At 45.1% G+C, this 18,781-nt stretch overlaps 1 protein-coding gene across 2 annotated transcripts in view; it reads right to left on the bottom strand.

Moving 5' to 3' along the window:
* Positions 1-18,781, bottom strand: part of LOC134354352 (uncharacterized) — a 39,454-nt gene that overhangs the window by 3,418 nt on the left and 17,255 nt on the right. For both annotated transcript variants that reach the window (XM_063063293.1, XM_063063292.1), the window contains exons 3-8: positions 13,579-13,680; positions 12,409-12,468; positions 8,327-8,470; positions 7,106-7,247; positions 6,152-6,735; positions 2,880-2,983 (exon numbers count right to left, since the gene is read on the bottom strand). In XM_063063293.1, coding sequence (XP_062919363.1) covers positions 2,894-2,983; positions 6,152-6,735; positions 7,106-7,247; positions 8,327-8,470; positions 12,409-12,468; positions 13,579-13,680 — 1,122 coding nt within the window. In that variant the 3' untranslated portion in view covers positions 2,880-2,893. The remainder of the gene's footprint in view (positions 1-2,879; positions 2,984-6,151; positions 6,736-7,105; positions 7,248-8,326; positions 8,471-12,408; positions 12,469-13,578; positions 13,681-18,781) is intronic.

Here is an 18,781-nt window from a genome sequence, read left to right as displayed (position 1 = left end):
CACCTCTCATCCTCCTTCACTCTAAAAAGAAAATTCCCAGCTCGCTTAGTCTATCTTAGCTCTCCAATCCAGGCAGCATCTTGGTAAATCCCCTCTATACCCTCTCTAAAGCTGCCACATCCTTTCTTTATTGAGGTGACCAGAAATGAGCACAATATTCCCACGTGTGGTCTAACCCGGGTTTTACAGAACAGCACGGAGATTGCAAATTCTCTCTGTGACTCTCTGGGTTCCTCCCACATCCTGAAGTTGGGGGGCGGGGGGGGGGGGGCTGGTAGGTCAAAAGGCTGCTGTAATTTACCCGTAAAAATAAAAGGAATCAAGGGGACGATGATGGACATGTGAGGGGGAGGGGATGTTTCAGGGATACCAGGAAATGAAAGAGGGAGTGAAACTGATTGGTATCCACCTCTAGGGAACAGTATGGGCCTGATGGGCCAAAAAGCCTCTTTCTGTGCTATTGTGAGTGTTAAATAATACTGATTCATTTGCATAAATATCTGGCTTCCGATCCATCATCCTTTAACAATGTCTCTTTTCATTCCCTATTTAACGCCCCATTTGGCCAGACACAGGGAGCCTTCTCGTTGTGGACAGAACTATCTCGTTCTTCAATCACAAGACAAGCAATTACATTAGAGAAAGATGGCAGAGGGTCATCAAATCCAGTTGTCGGTTTCTAGTTATGATTGCCTACATGGATTAAATCCTGACTACCAAGGGTTACTGGCTGCAAGAGAATGGAAATAATTGGCAAAACTCCTTCATGCTTTCCCCTCGTCACTTTATATCCAGCCTTCCCTTCATTGGTAAAGTGGTCACAGACAACTTGCATGCCATCAGACTGACTCAGTAGCTTCATGCAGCTCAGAGAAAGATGATTAAGTCTTTAACCAGCCACTTTACAGCTCAAAAATAAACAATCTGGTCCCCTTGAGGCAGCATCATTGGGGTGGGGGGGGGGCAGTTGTGGGAGGAGGGAATTGCCAACATTTCGGATCAAAACCCTGCATCAAGATGTTTCTGTGTTCCTCTAGCAGATTGCTTTTTGCTTCATGTTCCAATGTCTTCAGTCTCTGGAGTGAGATAACTAACTTAACCTCCTCCGTTTGAACCATCTTTCATTTGCCCCAGAACATAGAACATTACAGCACAATACACACCTTCAGCCCACAATGTCGTGCGCCCTTCTCGAAAAGCTTCTCCATCCTTCCTACAATGAGGTGGCTAGAACTGAACACAATACTCCAAGTGTAGTCTAACCTCGGTCGTGTAGAGCTGCAAAATTACCTAAAGGCTCTTGAAATCAATCCCCCTGCCTAATGAAGGCCAACACACTGATATGTCTCTTTAACCATCCCATCAACATGTGCAGCAACTTTGAGGGATAATGGACGTGGACCCCAAGATCTCTCTGTTCCTCCACACTGCTAAGGATCCTGCCATTACCATTTATTTTGCCTTTAAATTCGACCTTCCAAAGTGAATCACTTCACACTTTTCTGGGTTGAACTCCAATCTCCACTTCAGCAATTTAATGCCCCTCTCCTCTCCATTCTCATGGAGCCCTTTTCCCCTTCAGAATCTCTCCTCCGCTACCTGTCACCTTAAAGCATCCCCTTTTCTCCAGATCCCATGCTCCCACTCTTCCATACTGGGTTCACCGGGTTCAGTTCTGCTTGCCTCATTATAGGAAGGATGTGGAAGCTTTAGAGAGGTCAGGGGTCATCAGGTGCTGGCAGGTAGAAAAAGGGGGGACCATTCAGCCCAGAGCTACCCCACCACTGCGGCATCACCATCTGGTACCAGGATGCTGCCTGAATTACAGGGCACAAGGAAGAGCTCGGTGAGACCTGACATGGATTGGGAGACCACTTCGCCGAGCATCTACGCTCTGTCCACCAGAGCAAGCAGGATCTCCCAAGTGGCCACCCATTTTAATTTCACTTCCCATCCCCATTCTGATCTGTCCGTCCATGGCCTCCTCCACTGTCATGATTAGGCCGCACTTGGGTTGGAGGAACGACACCTTATATTCCGTTTGGGTAGCCTCCAACCTGATGGCATGAATATCAATTTCTCAAACTCCCAGTAGTGTTCCCCAACCCCTCCTCCTTTTCCCGTACCCTCCTCCCTCTCTCACCTCATCTCACCAATCAACTTCCCAGCTCTTTATTTCATCCCTCCCCCTCCAGGTTTCACCCATCACCTGGTGGTTCTCTCTCCCCTCCCCCCCCCCACCCCACCTTTTAAACCTACTCCTCAGCTTTTCTTCCTCCAGTCCTGCCGAAGGGTCTCGGCCCAAAACGTCGACTGTACTCTTTTCCATAGATGGTGCCTGGCCTGCTGAGTTCCTCCAGCATTTTGTGCATGCTGCCTGGATTTCAGCGTCTGCAGACTTTCTCTTGTTTTTGGAGCACAAGGATGAGTTGAGCGAGCTGGGGCTTTTCTCTTTGGAGTGAAGGAGGATGAGTGGTGACTTGATAGAGGTGTATAAGATAAGAGGCTTGAGGTATAGATCAAATGAACAAACAGAAACCTTTCCGATGGGTGGAAATGGCTAATATGAGGGGCATAATTTTAAGATGATTGGAGAAATGTATAGAGGAGGAATATCAAAGGAAGGAGCATTTCTAACATATACACAGAAAGTGTGGGTGCATGGAACATGTTGCCAGGGGTGTTAGTAGGGGCAAGTTAAGGAACTCTTAGGCACATGGATGAAAGGAAAATGGAGAGTCTTGTAGGATGGAAGGTTTAGACTGGTCTTAGAGTAGGTTAAAAGGTTTGCACAACATCCTGGGCCAAGGAGCATGTTCTATTCTATGTTCTCTTCCCCACAGAAGCTGGCCGGCCTGAAAACCTTGAATCCAACTCACGTCTGTATTTCATGTCATCGCCTCCTTGGCCTCTGTGCCCACATCTCCCGCTGCTCCACGCTGACCGATGACAATGGCTCCATCTCAATTATTTGTCCTGGGGCCTAAGCAACAGAGAGAGAAAGAAAGGGCTTTTTAAAATGGGATCATGAGCAGGAAATGACCCTAACCCATGAGGGCAGGGGACATCAGAAGCTGACAGGTAGAAAAAAGGGAGACCATTCAGCCCAGAGCTACCCCACCATAGCAGCATCGCCATCTGGTATGGGGCAGTGGGGTGTGGGGGGACTACACAGCATCGGAAAAAAAGCTGCAGAAAGTTGTGAACTAAGTCAGCACCATCATGGGCACTAGCCTCCCCAGCGTCTTTCATTAAGGACCCCCATCACCCAGGACTTGCCCTGTTCTCATTGCTACCACCAAGGAGGCACAGGAGCCTGAAGACACACACTCAACAATTCAGAAACAGTTTCTTCCCCTCTGGCATCTGATTTCTGAATGGACGTTGAACACATGAACACCATCTCACTACTTTTTCTATTTTCTCTTTTTCACACTACCCATTTAACTTGAAAAATGCATTTACTTACTGTAATTTACCATTTTTATTATTAGGTATTGCTCTGTATTGCTGCCGCAAAGCAACAAATTCCACGACATACACTGGCGATATTAAACCTGATGCGATTCAATTTGATCTTGGTTATCTATACCTGTGTCCTCTTTACAACTTGGATCCTACGTCAATTTAATTGTTCCTTAGTTTATCAGGCATCACAGGTCTTGCCAACTTCTGCTGCTCATCCCTGATCGTCCCCAAACTCTGAAGCCATCCACATTGAAGGGCTTCGAGACACAGAAGGGTTTACTGCCATTACTGAAATAGATGGGTTTTTAAACAATAGTATATAAAACAGTACAGACCCTTCAGCCTCTGATGTTGTGCCGACCTTTTAACCTACTCCAAATTCAATCCAACCCTTCTCTCCCACGTACCCCTCCATTTTTCTTTTATCCACATTCCTATTTAAGAGTCTCTTAAACTTCCCTAATCTGCCTCTAGCATCACCCGGGCAGCATGTCCCACTCACATAACACCCTCTGTGTAAGAAAAAAGCCAACCTCTGACATCCTCCTATACTTTCCTGCAAACACCTTAACATTATACCCTCTCACATTACCCATTTCTGCCCTGGGAGAAAAGTCTCTGGCTATCCACTCTTTCTCTGCCTCTTATCATCTTGTACACCTCTATCAAGTCACCTCTCATCCTCCTTCCCTCCAAAGAGAAAAGCCCTAGCTCGCTTAGTCTATCCTTAGAAGACTACTCTCTCATCCAGTAATCTGGTAAATCACCCGCACACCCTCTCCAAAGCTTTCACATCCTTCCTATAATGAGGCGCCCAGAACCCAACGGTCCAGTAGTTTCAAGTCACTGAGACTAATTTTATATAATTATCTGCATTTAAATTGATTAATCCAAATTCACTCTCAATTTTAGAACTTTTTTTTATTGATCCCAGCTTCCAAGGTGTAGAAGTAGGTAAATTATTGTCATATTGTCAGGAGCTTGAAAACTCGTACAGCCAGATTTGGGAACAGCTTCTTTCCAACTGTGATAAGGATCTGCCTCTCGGTTTTTTTTTGCACTACCTTACTTTCCATTTTTCTATTTTCTATTTATGATTTACAATTTACATTTTTAATATTTACTAATTTTTACTACTTTTAATATTTTAAATATTTAATATTTGTAATCCAGGGAGCGGGAAGTGCAGAATCAAATATCGCTGTGATGATTGTACGTTCTAGTATCAATTGTTTGGCGACAATAAAGTATAAAGTATAAAATATATGCACTGAGGTGCAATGATAAAACTTTATTTCGAATTGTTACACAGTGTATTGAGGTTGTAAAAGGAAATACAGTAACAGAATGCAGAATGGAGTGTCGCAGTTACAGAGGAGGTACAGTGCAGGCACACAATAAAGTGCAAAGTCATTATGAGGTAGATTGTGAGATCATGAGGGCACAGATAAGGAAACGTGGCCTTTATCCCTCAGGGGAAGGGAATGGTAGACTGGGGGGGGGTGGCGTAGGTTTAAGGTGAACAGGAGAGACTTAGTGGGAACCTGGGGAAACTCTCACACAGAGGGTGGTCTGTATATGGAACGAACTTTCAGAGCAAGTGATTGAGGAGGTACCTTAACAACGTTTGAACACTATTTGGACAGGTGCATGGACAGAAAAGGTTTAGAACAGGGGTTTCCAACCTTTTTTATGCCACGAACCAATGCCATTAAGCAAGGAGTCTGTGGACCTCAGGTTGGGAGCCACTGATTTAGAGGAATACCGAGCAAATGGGATTAGTTTAGATGGGCATCTTGATAGCAATAACAAATATTGCTGAAGGGCCTGTTTTAATGCTGTATGACTATCAGTTTTGTGGGGGAGTGATTGCCAGATATACTCCCCTTGACTGATGTTGTGAATGGCCTGGATAGAGAGAATGCAGAGAGAAGGTTTCAAATAGTGCGAGAATCTAGAACCAAAGGGCACAACCTCGGAACAGAAAGACGTCCCTTTAGAACAGAGATGAGAAGAAATTTCTTTGGCCAGATGGTGGCGAGTCTGTGGACTTCGTTGCCACAGATGGCTGTGGAGGCTAAGTCACTGGGTATACATTACTGTGCAAAAGTCAAATTTTATGTATTGCACTGTACTGTTGCTGCAAAACATACACAAATTTCATGATATATGTGAGTGATGATAAACCTGATTCTGATTTGGGTCTCTATTGTGGATTGAGAGTGGGAAGGGTGGGGGGGGGGAATCATGGTTGGGAAACATTCTGTAATGATCAATAAGAGGGTTGTTTGGAATCAAATGACCTTGCCTGGTGTCTCACGACTGGGTGTGTCTGCAGTCACACCATATACCCGCCCCAGCACTCATCCTCTGTCACCTATCTCAGGCCCTATATAGATACAGCAGATAGATGTAGACCTAAGGTTTTTGCATAGTACCATATTTAAAGCGGAGGTTGATAGTTTCTTGATGAGTATGGGTGTTGAGAGTTATGGGGAGAAGGGAGGAGAAGTGGATTGAGAGGGAAAATTGAATCAACCATGATTGAATAGCAGAGTAGACTCAAGGGAATGAATGACCCAATGGTACTCCTATGTTTTACAGTCTATGGTGAATGCAAGCTGGAACTGCAACAACATGGAATTGAGACTAGCTTCGCCCATCTCACAAGGCCTCTACTTACCTGTCTTCGTTTCCTTCTCACTAAACAGCTGAGCAGAATCACGTTGGCGACCACACTGAACAGGAGGACGACGGTCGCTGTCCGTGACAGCAGTGGGGAGATCATACTGCTTTGGCAGGCCTTCGTGGCCAACGCCATGCCTCCACTACCAATGGTCAGAGATGTTGGGCTGACGTTGCCTTGGTAATCTATGGCGGATTGGCTAACGTTGACTGGAGTGGTTTTGGTTCCATTGATTACACTGGTATTGGCTGACGGTGAAAGCGGGTAACTTTTATTGTGTAACATATTGCTGGTCAAGGATAGAGGTGCATTGGTTGTATTGGTTAAGGTGGTCTCACTGCCATTGGCTGTTGCTGGATACATCTGATTCCCATTGGTTACGTTACCATTTAAGAATGGGAATATGTCGCTTCCATTGGTTAGGAAGGTCGGAGGTGTACTGGCCAATGGTGATTGCAGGTTCGTTGAACTGCTCAGAGATGTTGGCACATCAACAGTTGTTGGAGAGCGAGTGACTCCGCTAGAGGATATTCCCAGTGGTTCCTCTGACGCCAGCGTGGAGGACGTTGTTGTAATGTGCCCTAAAATACGAGGGATTTAAAGAAGGAACCAGTTTGTAAAGAAGAATGCTAGAGATTTATCTACAGTCATGCTGAGATCCCACTGTGCTTCATTCCATCTTCACTTACACATGAGAAGTGGGAAAGGCCAAAGTCCATCACTTAGCCCAAAGTGTCCACCACCCCCCTAGTGAATAACTTGCTCCACCAGTTCAATGAGCTAGCACAGGCACAACAGGGCTAAATGGCCTTCTGCAGTTGTTATAAAACACACAGACAGCTAATTTCCCAGACAGTGGAAAGGAAGATCAAGTTGCTGTGATTACAGTTTCTAACAAGACTGTAAGGTGGCCACCAACACAAAAATTGTGAAACGCAAGGCTGCACTTACCTGGTCTACAGGTGTATAAAACACATTTACTGAAATTGCATTTCTTGCTGCTTAAAAGGCCACTAAAAGAATTCAGGTTCTGTAACAAATTCTCGAGGAGGTGCGTGGAGTTCCATCGCTTAACTTCACAGTTGAAGGATTCCTATTTGTTTCATACAGAAGGAGAAGAAATAAAAAAGTAAGTGATTTAGTGGTTAACGCTATCACCACTGACACACTACTCCAAAGAACTAAACACACTGTTTAAACTGGGACTCCCATTGCACATCTGAGAGAGGGCTGTATAGTCAACCAGATGCCACAATACAACAAATTTCACTATAGTATGTTGGTGACAATAAAGCTGACTCTGATTCTGAAGAATCCAAGTGCACCAGCGAGTGTTAGATTGAGCCAGTCTCCCCACCATCCAGGGCATCTAAAAGAAGTAACGTCTCAGGAAGGTGACATCCATCATTAGGGACCCCCACTATCTGGGCCAGGATCTCTTCTCGTTGGTGTCAAGAGACAGGAGGTACAGGAGCCTCTCAGTCCCTTTGCACCTTTGGCAATGCATGGGAGCAGCTCGAAACCATAGTCACTCAGCAAGGACTGAATGTCTATTGTCCCTCTTGGCCACACCTTAGTCTACTGCTAGTTATCAGTTTCCAGATGTGCGATCACTGATGTACGTCTAACTTCCCCTGCATCTTAAAGCACCAGTCCCATCCCCTGGGTAAGACCATCATCATCTGTGTTGCCTGATGTGGGTAATCTTGGCTATGACCATGATTGCTCTTGGCAAGTACCGAAGTCGATTGCCATTGACTCCTTCTGGGCTGGGACGGGGGACCCCAGCCATTATCAATACTCTTCGGAGATTGTCTGCCTGGTGTCAGTGGTCGCGTAACCAAGGCTTGTGATATGCACCAGCTGTTCGTACAACCATCCAGTATCTACTCCCGTGGCTTCACGTGACCCTGTTCAGAGGGCTAAGCAGGTGCTACCCCTTGCCCTAGGGTGACTTGCAGGCTAGCAAAAGGAAGGAGAGCCTTGCACCTCCTTTAGTAGAGCCGTATCTCCATCCCACCGCCTCCACTGTTATAGTGAAGGTGAGACCACCTTTGCTATAACAGCTGGACCAGGTCATCAGTACAACAGGACAGGGCACAAGGCAAAGAAGGAAGGTGGTGGGGTGGAGGACTGCACAAACAACTCCCAGTCCCAAACCAGAACACTCACCTTCACAGGGCAATCACTCAGGAATTCTAGTTGTATTACGACATTCCGGGCTAGTCCTTGGAGTCGGTTCACGGTATGCTGATGGATGTGAGAAATGGATCTGCTCAGTGATAGCATGGTCTGAAGGTCTGAACAGCAGCTGTCCTGTGACAAGGAACATCAAAAGGTTAAGCTCAGTTCGGAAGGAAAAGTTATCACATAATACTGCAAAATGCTCTGACCTCAGTAAAAAGGTGCTCTATAACTGAGATTCCTAGTTGTAACGGAGCTGATAAGGAGACATTTCCACCTTGTCGGAATGAGAGACATTTCAACAAGCTGCCTCTAGACTGGATAAGCGGGAGTATTTTTAATCAGGCATGGTGGCATAGTGGCTAGCTAACACTTTATAGTATAAGCGATTGGGGTTCAATTCCCATCACTGAGTATAAAGAGGCCACGAGACATGGGAAAAGAATTGGCCTGTTTGGCCCACTGAGTCTGCTCTGCCATTCCATCATGGCTGATTATTGTCAACCACATTCTCCTGCCTTCTCCCCGTAACCTTTGACACCCTGACTAATCAAGAACTTATCAACTTCCAATTTAAATGTATCCGGTGACTAGACTGATCGTGGAGAAGATTAAAAGGTCGAATCTGTACTGTGCTGTAATGTTCTATATGATTTAACAATGTTGGGAAGAAGCTCTTTCACTTACCCCAGAAGACAGTTGACACCCCCAACCTCCAAAATGCAGTGGTTTAAGATCAGGAGTAAGGGCATTAGTGGGGAGAGAGTATGAGGAAGAATTTGCTTTCACCCAGAGGGTGGGTGGAGCTGGGAATGCACAGCCTGGGAAAGCAATGCTGACGTAACATTGACGGATCTGGTCGAGGGACAGAAGGTTAAGGAAGACTGAATCAGTGCAGATGGTCAGCGTAAACATGGGTGGGGTGATGAGCCCGGTTGCATTGTGTGACTCACAAAACTACACTTTCAAACCACAAAAGCATCCATTTCATATTCTGGCCAGTTACATATAAATATTTAATTGGGTATTTAATTTAATGTTCGTATCAGATTTATGTAGCTCATTATGACTCCTATCGATAAATCACTTTGTACCTCCTGCAACAGTAGGTGTCTTGGCCAAACCACAATTACATCAAGCAGTTGATCGAGAATGAAACTTTTTTTTTTGCTAGAAATGAATTTGCTGGGACTAGGCCTCCTATGACTTCCTCTTCTTGCCAATGTATAGAACGTTTCAAGCAACAGAGCACCACATATCTTGTTTACAGCAAGCACTCCTAGGTCAGATACGTGTTAAGAGAATCAGTGACAATATAAGAAATTTCTCAGGGTTCCAGATTGGAGAGTAAAGCAGCTGAAGTGACAGAAGGCATCACCCTCCCAGGACATTTGCTCTTCTCCCTCTTCCCAAAAGCCTGAACTCACGTACCACCAGCCTCAGGGACTGCCTCAGACTGCTATCAGACTATTGAATAGTTCCCTCCTAAGATAAGGCAAACTCTTGACCTCACGATAATCGCTATGACATTGCTCCTTATCGTCTGTCTGCACTGCATTTTCTCTGCAAGTGTAACACTTTATTCCGCATTCTGTTACTGTTTTCCCTCTGCTTGATGATGCCCTTGATGTACTGTTGTGATGAACTGATCTGTTTGGATGGCATGCAAAATAAAGTTTTTCCACTGTGCCTGTAAATCAATTTGATACCAGAATACAGCAGCAGACAAGTCCCCTATCCAACCTTACCAATTTTGACATACTGGACAAACAGAGGAGCACCTTTAGCAACAGACTGATTCTAAAGGTGCATCACCGAACACCGCAAGAGATCCTTTCTCCCTGCGGCTATAAGACTCGACAACTCCTCCTCCTGAAGTACATGGTTTCATTGCAAATCTGTATTTGCTTTTTAATGCACATTTTATATTTTTTTCATAGCTCAATGCTTATATTTTGTATTTTAAAGTTTATATTTCTGACTGAGCAACATTGCAACAACAAATTCCTTTGGGAGAAATAAAGTCTTATCTTGGTGCAATACCGTGGGAGAGGTTTCACTGCTATCAGAATGGTCGTTCTGCAGAAGCAGCGTTTGGGTTATGGTTAAGGATAACGAGTGCTTTGAAGTGTGAGCCGTCCAATCGGGAGCGCCTGACACCGGTGCGGGCTGGAGCCCTTTTTTGGCGTGAGATGACGAGAGAAAATGCAGGACAGAACTATTCCTAGGATTCCACCTGGTGGGGAGGGAGTGTGATTTGATGGAGCACGGTCTACTGAGGATTCGTGAATATATCTTTGAGCTCCAACTTGTGCACATTTGACTGTTTAGTTATAATGGGCCCTTTTTGTTTTTATTTATTTTCTTTACTAACCCCATAGTTAAGCAGCCTAAGGAAACGGGGGGGTGGGGGTCAGGGGGGTGTCATTTTCTTATAACCAGAAGCGTAAGGAAATCTACACATAATACATTTCAGGTCACTCTTAGTTCCTTTATAAAGAATGCTTCTTTCATTAAGAGTTTGAGATTTTGTACAGTATGCCAAAGACCCTTACAAATTTCTATGGATGCAGGCGGAGAGCATTCTGACTGGCTGAACACAGGCAGGTATCAAGGCTTTGAAGCCCAGGATTGCAAGAGACGGAAGACTCAGCCAGCGCCATCACAGGCAAAACCCTCCGCACCATGGAGTACATCTTCGTGAGGCGGTGTCTAAAGAAGGTGGGTCCATCAGAACAGAGCCTCACCAACGGGACATGCCCTCTTTTCATTATTACCAGAGAGGTGATACAGCAGCCTGAGGACCTATGCTCAGTGATCCAAGGAACTTCACCCCACCATCACATTTCACAACAGTCCATGGACATGAATCCATTACCCCTTTTTCGCATTATTTATTTACCCACACCGAAGTCAATGGCCCAGGACTTTCAGAGAGTACAGAGCTGTGAAGGAATCCAATCCTTCGGGCCTACTGTGTCCACGCTAATCATTTCCCATCTATTCTATCTGTGCCTTGGCTATGTTAAGAGACTACCTGCTTCTAACACCACCTTGTAATACAGCTGAGAAAAAAGCCCAACTCATCCATGCTCTCCAAGCTGGTCCCATTTCAAATGAATTTGGATTGAATTCAATTGAATTGACTTTATTACTTACATCCTTCATATACATAAGGAGTAAAAATCTTTACATCTCCATCTAAATGTACAATTTATAGTAATTTATAATAAATATTATGTACAACAGGATAGTCAATATAACATAGAAATACAGTTGTGTCAGCATGAATTAAGCAGTCTGATGGCCTGGCGGAAGAAGCTGTCCCCAGAGCCTGTTGGTCCTGGCTTTTACGCTGTGGTACCATTTCCCAATTGGTAGCAGCTGGAACAGTTTGTGGTTGGGATGACTCGAGTCCCCAATGATCTTCTGAGCCCGTTTTTACACACCTTCTTTCTAAATGTCCTGAGTTGCGGGAAGTTCACATCTACCGTTATGCTGGGCTGTCCGTACCATTCTCTGCGGAGTCCTGTGATTGCGGGAAGTACCATTCCCATAGCAGGCAGTGATGCTCTCAATTGTGCCCCTATAGAAAGTTCTTAAGATTTGGGGGCCCATACCAAACATCTTCAACCCTCTGAGGTGAAAGAGGCACTGTTGTGCCTTTTTCACCACACAGACGGTATGTATAAACCATATGAGATCCTCAGTGATGTGTATGCTGAGGAACTTAAAGCTTTTCACCCTCTCAACCCCTGATCCATTGATGTCTATAGGGGTTAGCCTGTTTCCATTCCTCCTGTAGTCCACAACCAGCTCCTTTGTTTTTGTGACATTGAGGGAGGGAGAGGTTGTTTTCTTGACACCACTGTGTCAGGGTGATAAACATTTGCCCATGTTTGCCCCGTCAAAACTTTCCTTTCCATGTTTCTGCCAAAGTAACTTGGAAATGTCATGGATCAATTGTAGTGAAATAATCTAAAGCCCGTGTCAAAACAGAAAGAATCGTCTCATTGCAAAAAACCTCTATCAAGTGTCCTTCCAATCTACCCAAGCAAATTGTGACTTACCATTCCTCTAACGTCTTGCAGGAGGACTGTGAGATTGTAGTCAGTGGGAAGGTTGTCTTTCTGCAAAGAAAAACAGGGAAATAAAAGATTTCAATGTGGTCTTTAAATCTTAATTTTATATAGTGTTTTTATTTTGGGATACTGCCAAATAACCTACTAACCCATATACCTTCGGAACACGGGAGGATAGCGGGGTACCTAGAGGAAATTCACGTGGTCACAGGAGACGGTACAAATTGCTTACAGACAGCGGCGGGAATAAAACCCAGGTCAATGGAGCTACAAGTGTTATGCTAACCTCTCCACCTCCCTGCCACTATGTCATCCCAGATGAAAAACATGTATATTCCTGCAGTCCTGATGAAGGGTCTCAGCCTGAAACATTAATCATTTATTCCCCTCCATAGATATGCCTGAGCTGCTGAGTTCCTCTCGCATGTTGTGTGTGTTATACCTGCCGTCCTTTAACCTCATTCATGGATCACCTCTAACCAACTGAACGAAAAAGCGGAGACTCCCAGAAGCCCTGGCTGTATCGTAGACTGGTACGGCAGTTTCAACGCACGGGGACAGCAGAGGCTGCAGAGAGTCGCAGGCCCAGCCTGGTCCATCACGCTGCATGCCCTCCGCACCACTGACGGCATCTAGAGGAGGGACTGCCTCAAGAAGGGGGCATCTATCATCAAGGACCCCCCATGCCCTCTTCTCAGTGGGAGATAGGCAGAAGGAGGTGAACGAAGAAGGGGCTGAAGGGGAGATAGAGATGGGTGAAAAGGGGTTTAGGTTGGGCAGATGGAGACAGAGTGTGGAAGGTGAAGGGTTTTTTTAAAAAATTGTTAATATTATTTTCGGTGCCATGTATATGAACTGTGTTTTGTACCTTGGTCCCAGAGGAATGTTGTTTCGTTTGGCTGTTTACATGTACACAGTCGAATGACAATAAACTTGAACTTGAAAAAAGGCAGGTAGATGAAGCTGAGTCAATAATAATAAGCGGTGGAGCCATGGATCAGCCATGACCTTACTGAGTCAAAGAGAGCAGGTTTGAAGCCAGATGCTCCAATCTCTTCTGTTCTGATGTGTCACTTCATGAGCAGGCTAACCTTCTTCTCCAACATCCAACACCACCACCCACACCCCCAACCAACAGACAACGCAGCACCGACTCACCAGACTCTTAATACTGCCAGCATATTCGGAAACCGGATCATAGCCTCCAAAGTTACAGGCGTCGTTTCTCCCCGTTAAAAATACAAATAGAAAGAAAGTCGCCTAGGAAGAGAAAATAAAGTTTGTTAAGAGTTTTCTGCTGAGTTCCTCCAGCATTTTGTGAGCTGGTGTCTGTGTCCAGCATATAATTTTCTGTAACTTCCGCCATCTCCAACGGGATCCCACCACCAAGTACATCTTTCCCTGCCCACCACTTTCCACTTTCCTCAGGGAGTCACTCCCTACGTGACTCCCTTGCCCATTTGTCCCTCCCCACTGATCTCCCTCCTGGCACTTAACCCTGCGAGCTGAACAAGCCACACCTGCCCCTACACCTCTTCCCTCACTACCATTCAGGGCCCCAAACAGTCCTTCCCAGGTAAGGCGACACTTCACTTGCGAGTCTGTTGGGGTCATCAACTGTATCCGGTGCTCCCAGTATGACTTCCAGTATATGAGTGAGACCCGACGTAGATTGGGTGACTGTTTCGCCAAGCACCAACGCCAGAAAAAGCGGGATCTCCCAGTGGCCATCCATTTCAATACTACTTCCCATTTTCATTCTGACTGTCACACTGAGGCCACACTCAGATTGGAGGAGCCACACCATATATTCTGTCTGGGTAGCCTCCAATCTGATGGCATGAGCAATGATTTCTTGAACTTCCAATAATTGCCTCTCCCCTTCACCATTCCCCATCTCCAATCCCATCTCTTACATGCCTATCATCTCCTCCTGGTGTCCCTCCCCCTTCCCTTTCTTCCATGACCTGTACTCTCTAATCAGATTTCCTCTTCTCCAGCCCTTTATCTCTTTCACCAATCAACTTCCCAGCTCACTATTTCACCACTCCCCCTCGTCCAGTTTCATCTATCGCCTACCACCCTGTACTCCTTTCTCCCCTCCCCCCACCTTCTTGCTCTGACTTCTCATCTCGTTTTTCCAGTCCTAATGAAGGGTCTCGGCCCAAAACGTTGACTGTTTACTCTTTTTCATAGCTGTTGCCTGGCCTGCTGAGTTCTTCCCGCATTATATGCGTGTGTGCTACTTTGATTTCCAGCATCTGCAGATTTTTATCTTGTTTGTACAGAGACCACACTGCTGTAGTGGCTGATGGAGCTCAGAAGTCTGTCGACTCACAGCAGACACTGGCTCCACCCGTGGTGAGTGCAGCAAATGCCCCAGAGATTTTTGCTGAAGATTTGATACATAAAGAGTCTAGCAAATCTCTACCGATGGGCAGCCTTCTAAATGGTTGCATCACCATCTGGTATGGAGGTTCAAACAAAGCTGCGATCAGCTTCATCACCGACACTAGCGTCCTCGCCATCCAGCACATTTTCAAAAGGCAATCCTTCAAGAAAGCGGCGTCCATCATTAAGGATCCTCACCACCCAAGACATGCCCTCTTCTCATTGCTACCATCAAGGACGAGGAACAGCAGCCTGAAGACCCACACTCAATGTTTTAGAAACAGCTTCCTCCCCTCCACCATCAGATTTCTGAACCCCGGAACACCACCTCCCTGTGTTGTTCTCTTGTTGAAATACTTAAGGCATCCGTTAGTCTTGTGAGACCATGGATCTGTGCCTGGAAAGTCTTCACTTGTATGGAAGACCGGCAGTTACCCATGCTGCAAGTCTCCCCTCTCCACGACACCGATGTTGTCCAAGGGAAGGGCATTAGGACCCATACAGCTTGGCACCGGTGTCGTCGCAGAGCAATGTGTGATTAAGTGCCTTGCTCAAGGACACAACATGCTGCCTCGGCTGGGGCTCGAACTCACGACCTTCAGGTAGCTAGTCCAATGCCTTAACCACTTGGCCACATGCCCACATTGAACTACTTAGTTTTTTAAATATACTATGAAATTTACAAGAAGAACATTTATGTATTGCAGTGTACTGCTGCTGTAAAACAGCTAATTTTACAGCATGCAGAAACCTGATTCTGATTCTGTTCACTGTACAGTCTAATTTATATTCCGTGTGCTGTCTGTGCCTACTGCCAGTGATGCTACCCATACCTCACTACAAGATGCCTATGGCAATAAACTCCCCATCTCATGGAATTCGACCATCCTCTCTCTCACTCGGCTCCCGACCTACCTGCCACTGGCCAATCTACTTCACAACCAACCATCCAGAATGGGTGGAGGTTAAAACTGTAATGACACGAGGCTGTTCAGTTCATCGAGCCATGCTAACTCTCAGGCCAGCAATCTCATTCTTGTTAGTCCATAAACTTTATAGTCACTAATTATATAGCTAGCCTATACCAAACTGGTATTCTGCCGAGTACCATTGACCATAGCTGTCCGTTTTTCTTCCATCAATGTACCTACCCAAGCTTCCCCTAAACCTTGAAACCAAACCTGCATCCACTGCTTCTGCTGCAGCTTGTTCCACACCATCACCACCCTCTGCGTGAAGAAGTTCTCCCTCAGGTTCCCCTTAAATATTTCACCTGTCACCTGTAAACTACGACCTCTTGTTCTATTCTCATCCAGGCTCAGTAAAAAAAAAGCCTGCTTGCGTTTATCCTATCTGTACCTCCCTGTTTTGTGTACCTTTATCAAACATCCCCTCATTCTCTACGGTCCAGGGAATAAGGTCCAAACCTATTCAACCTTTCCCTATAACTCAGGTCCTCAAGTCCCGGCAACATCCTTGTAAATCTTCTATGCACTCTTTCAATCTTACTGGCATCTATCCTGTAGGTATAGGTAACCAGAACTACACATTATACTCCAAGCTGTCCTCACCGACGTCTTATACTTTTTCCCTCAAGGTTGTCATAACCAGAGGGGAATTTGTGGGGATAAGCTCCCACTACCGATTAAATGCTGCCAAAGGCGCGTGTCTCAAACAGCCTCTGACAACCAAGTCCAGCTCCTGGGCTTCACGCGTGGCTTAGTTACTAAGACCAATGGAATCGTTTCTACTGACAGGAGAAGGGGCAAAGGCAGGTTACTGGCGCCTTAAGACTAGCAGTCACCTTGAGCAGATGGGGCTTATCGGCTGTAGTTGGCAGTTCATTTCAGAGAAGGAAAACTCTGATCTCAAACCTCCACCGCTTTGCGGCTATAGCCACTCATGGGGAAGCCTCCCAGAGTAAACCTTGAGGGGAAAATCCGGAGCTGGATTTTTATTTAAATTATATATATTTTTTTTTTTTTAAACTGTAATTCAGACTTTTTTCCCAAATTATCCTGCCGCAAAGTTTTACATTGAAGCAGTCTTACATTGCTGACTGGCAGCTCCTGCAAAGCCTTTGCTACCTAAACAGCACCGGTCTTTGCTGTTCCTTTAGATTGATCAGCTGTATGGAGAGGAGGTGCTCGCTGCATGGGCAACAGCCCTGGCTTGCATATCTACCACATAGGCAGCTAGGACACAAAATTCTTCCCCTCTGCCATCCGATTCCTAAATGGACATTGAAGCTTTGGACACTACCTCACTTTTTTTTTAAAATACAGTATTTCTGTTTTTGCATATATTTTAAATCTATTCAATATACATAATTGATTTACTTGTTTATTTATTTTTATGTTTTATTTATTATTATTTTTTTCTCTCTCTGCTGGATTATGTACTGTGTTGAACTGCTGCCGCTAAGTTAACAAATTTCATGTCACATGCCGGTGATAAATGTGAAGTTATCCACTTTGGTGGCAAAAATAGGAAAACAGATTATTACCTGAATGGTGGCCGATTAGGAAAAGGGGAGGTGCAACGAGACCTGGGTGTCATTATACACCAGTCATTGAAAGTGGGCATGCAGGTACAGCAGGCGGTGAAAAAGGCGAATGGTATGCTGGCATTTATAGCGAGAGGATTCGAGTACAGGAGCAGGGAGGTACTACTGCAGTTGTACAAGGCCTTGGTGAGACCACACCTGGAGAATTGTGTGCAGTTTTGGTCCCCTAATCTGAGGAAAGACATCTTTGCCATAGAGGGAGTACAAAGAAGGTTCACCAGATTGATTCCTGGGATGGCGGGACTTTCATATGAAGAAAGACTGGATGAATTGGGCTTGTACTCGTTGGAATTTAGAAGATTGATGGGGGATTTGATTGAAACGTATAAGATCCTAAAGGGATTGGACAGGCCAGATGCAGGAAGATTGTTCCCGATGTTGGGGAAGTCCAGAACGAGGGGTCACAGTTTGAGGATAGAGGGGAAGCCTTTTAGGACCGAGATTAGGAAAAACTTCTTCACACAGAGAGTGGTGAATCTGTGGAATTCTCTGCCACAGGAAACTGCTGAGGCCAGTTCATTGGCTATATTTAAGAGGGAGTTAGATATGGCCCTTATGGCTATGGGGGTCAGGGGGTATGGAGGGAAGGCTGGGGCGGGGTTCTGAGTTGGATGATCAGCCATGATCATAATAAATGGCGGTGCAGGCTCAAAGGGCCGAATGGCCTACTCCTGCACCTATTTTCTATGTTTCTATGTTTCTATGATAAACCTGATTCTGATTCGGATCCATGATCAATCTCAGCAAACGGAGCGCCTAGGTGACAATATAATATATAATAGTCTTTAGATGTAAATGTACTTTATATAAAATATATGAATACATAAAACTATAGCATAAACAAAAAGGATTTAGTGCTTTCCCAGCATATATGACAAATAAACACTTAACAGGCTTCCAGTTGGGTACAGTTATGATTATAACTGAGGCTTCAATGGCAGAGTTTGTCATGGAGAGGTCAGTTATAATCAACACCTGTACCCGGCTGAAAGCCTGAGAAGAGTTTATTTGTATAAACAGATTGATAGTGTTAATCAATCCTACTCTCCTAGTTCCTTGGCCTCTACACTTGCCACCCAGTAACTCTAGTACATCAGAATCAGGTTTAATATCACTGGCATTTTGTGTGAAACTTGCTAACTTTGCGGCAGCAGTACAATGTAATACATGATAATTTGGGGGAGAAAAAGTCTGTGAATTACAGTAAGTATATATACTGTATTAAATAGTTAAATTAAATAAGTAGCACAAAAACAGAAATTAAGAAAAATATAGTGAGGTAGTGAGTTCAACGTCTCTCAGAAATTGGATGGCAGAGGGGAAAAAGCTGTTCCTGAATTGCTGAGTGTGCGCCTTCAAGCTTCTGTACCTCCTTCCTGATGGTAGCAATGAGATGTAATGTCC

Source organism: Mobula hypostoma, chromosome 11 (assembly GCF_963921235.1).
Source record: "Mobula hypostoma chromosome 11, sMobHyp1.1, whole genome shotgun sequence".
NCBI lineage: Eukaryota > Metazoa > Chordata > Chondrichthyes > Myliobatiformes > Myliobatidae > Mobula > Mobula hypostoma.
The sequence above is the reverse complement of the archived record's forward strand: the minus strand, read 5'-3'. Positions and strand labels throughout refer to the sequence as shown.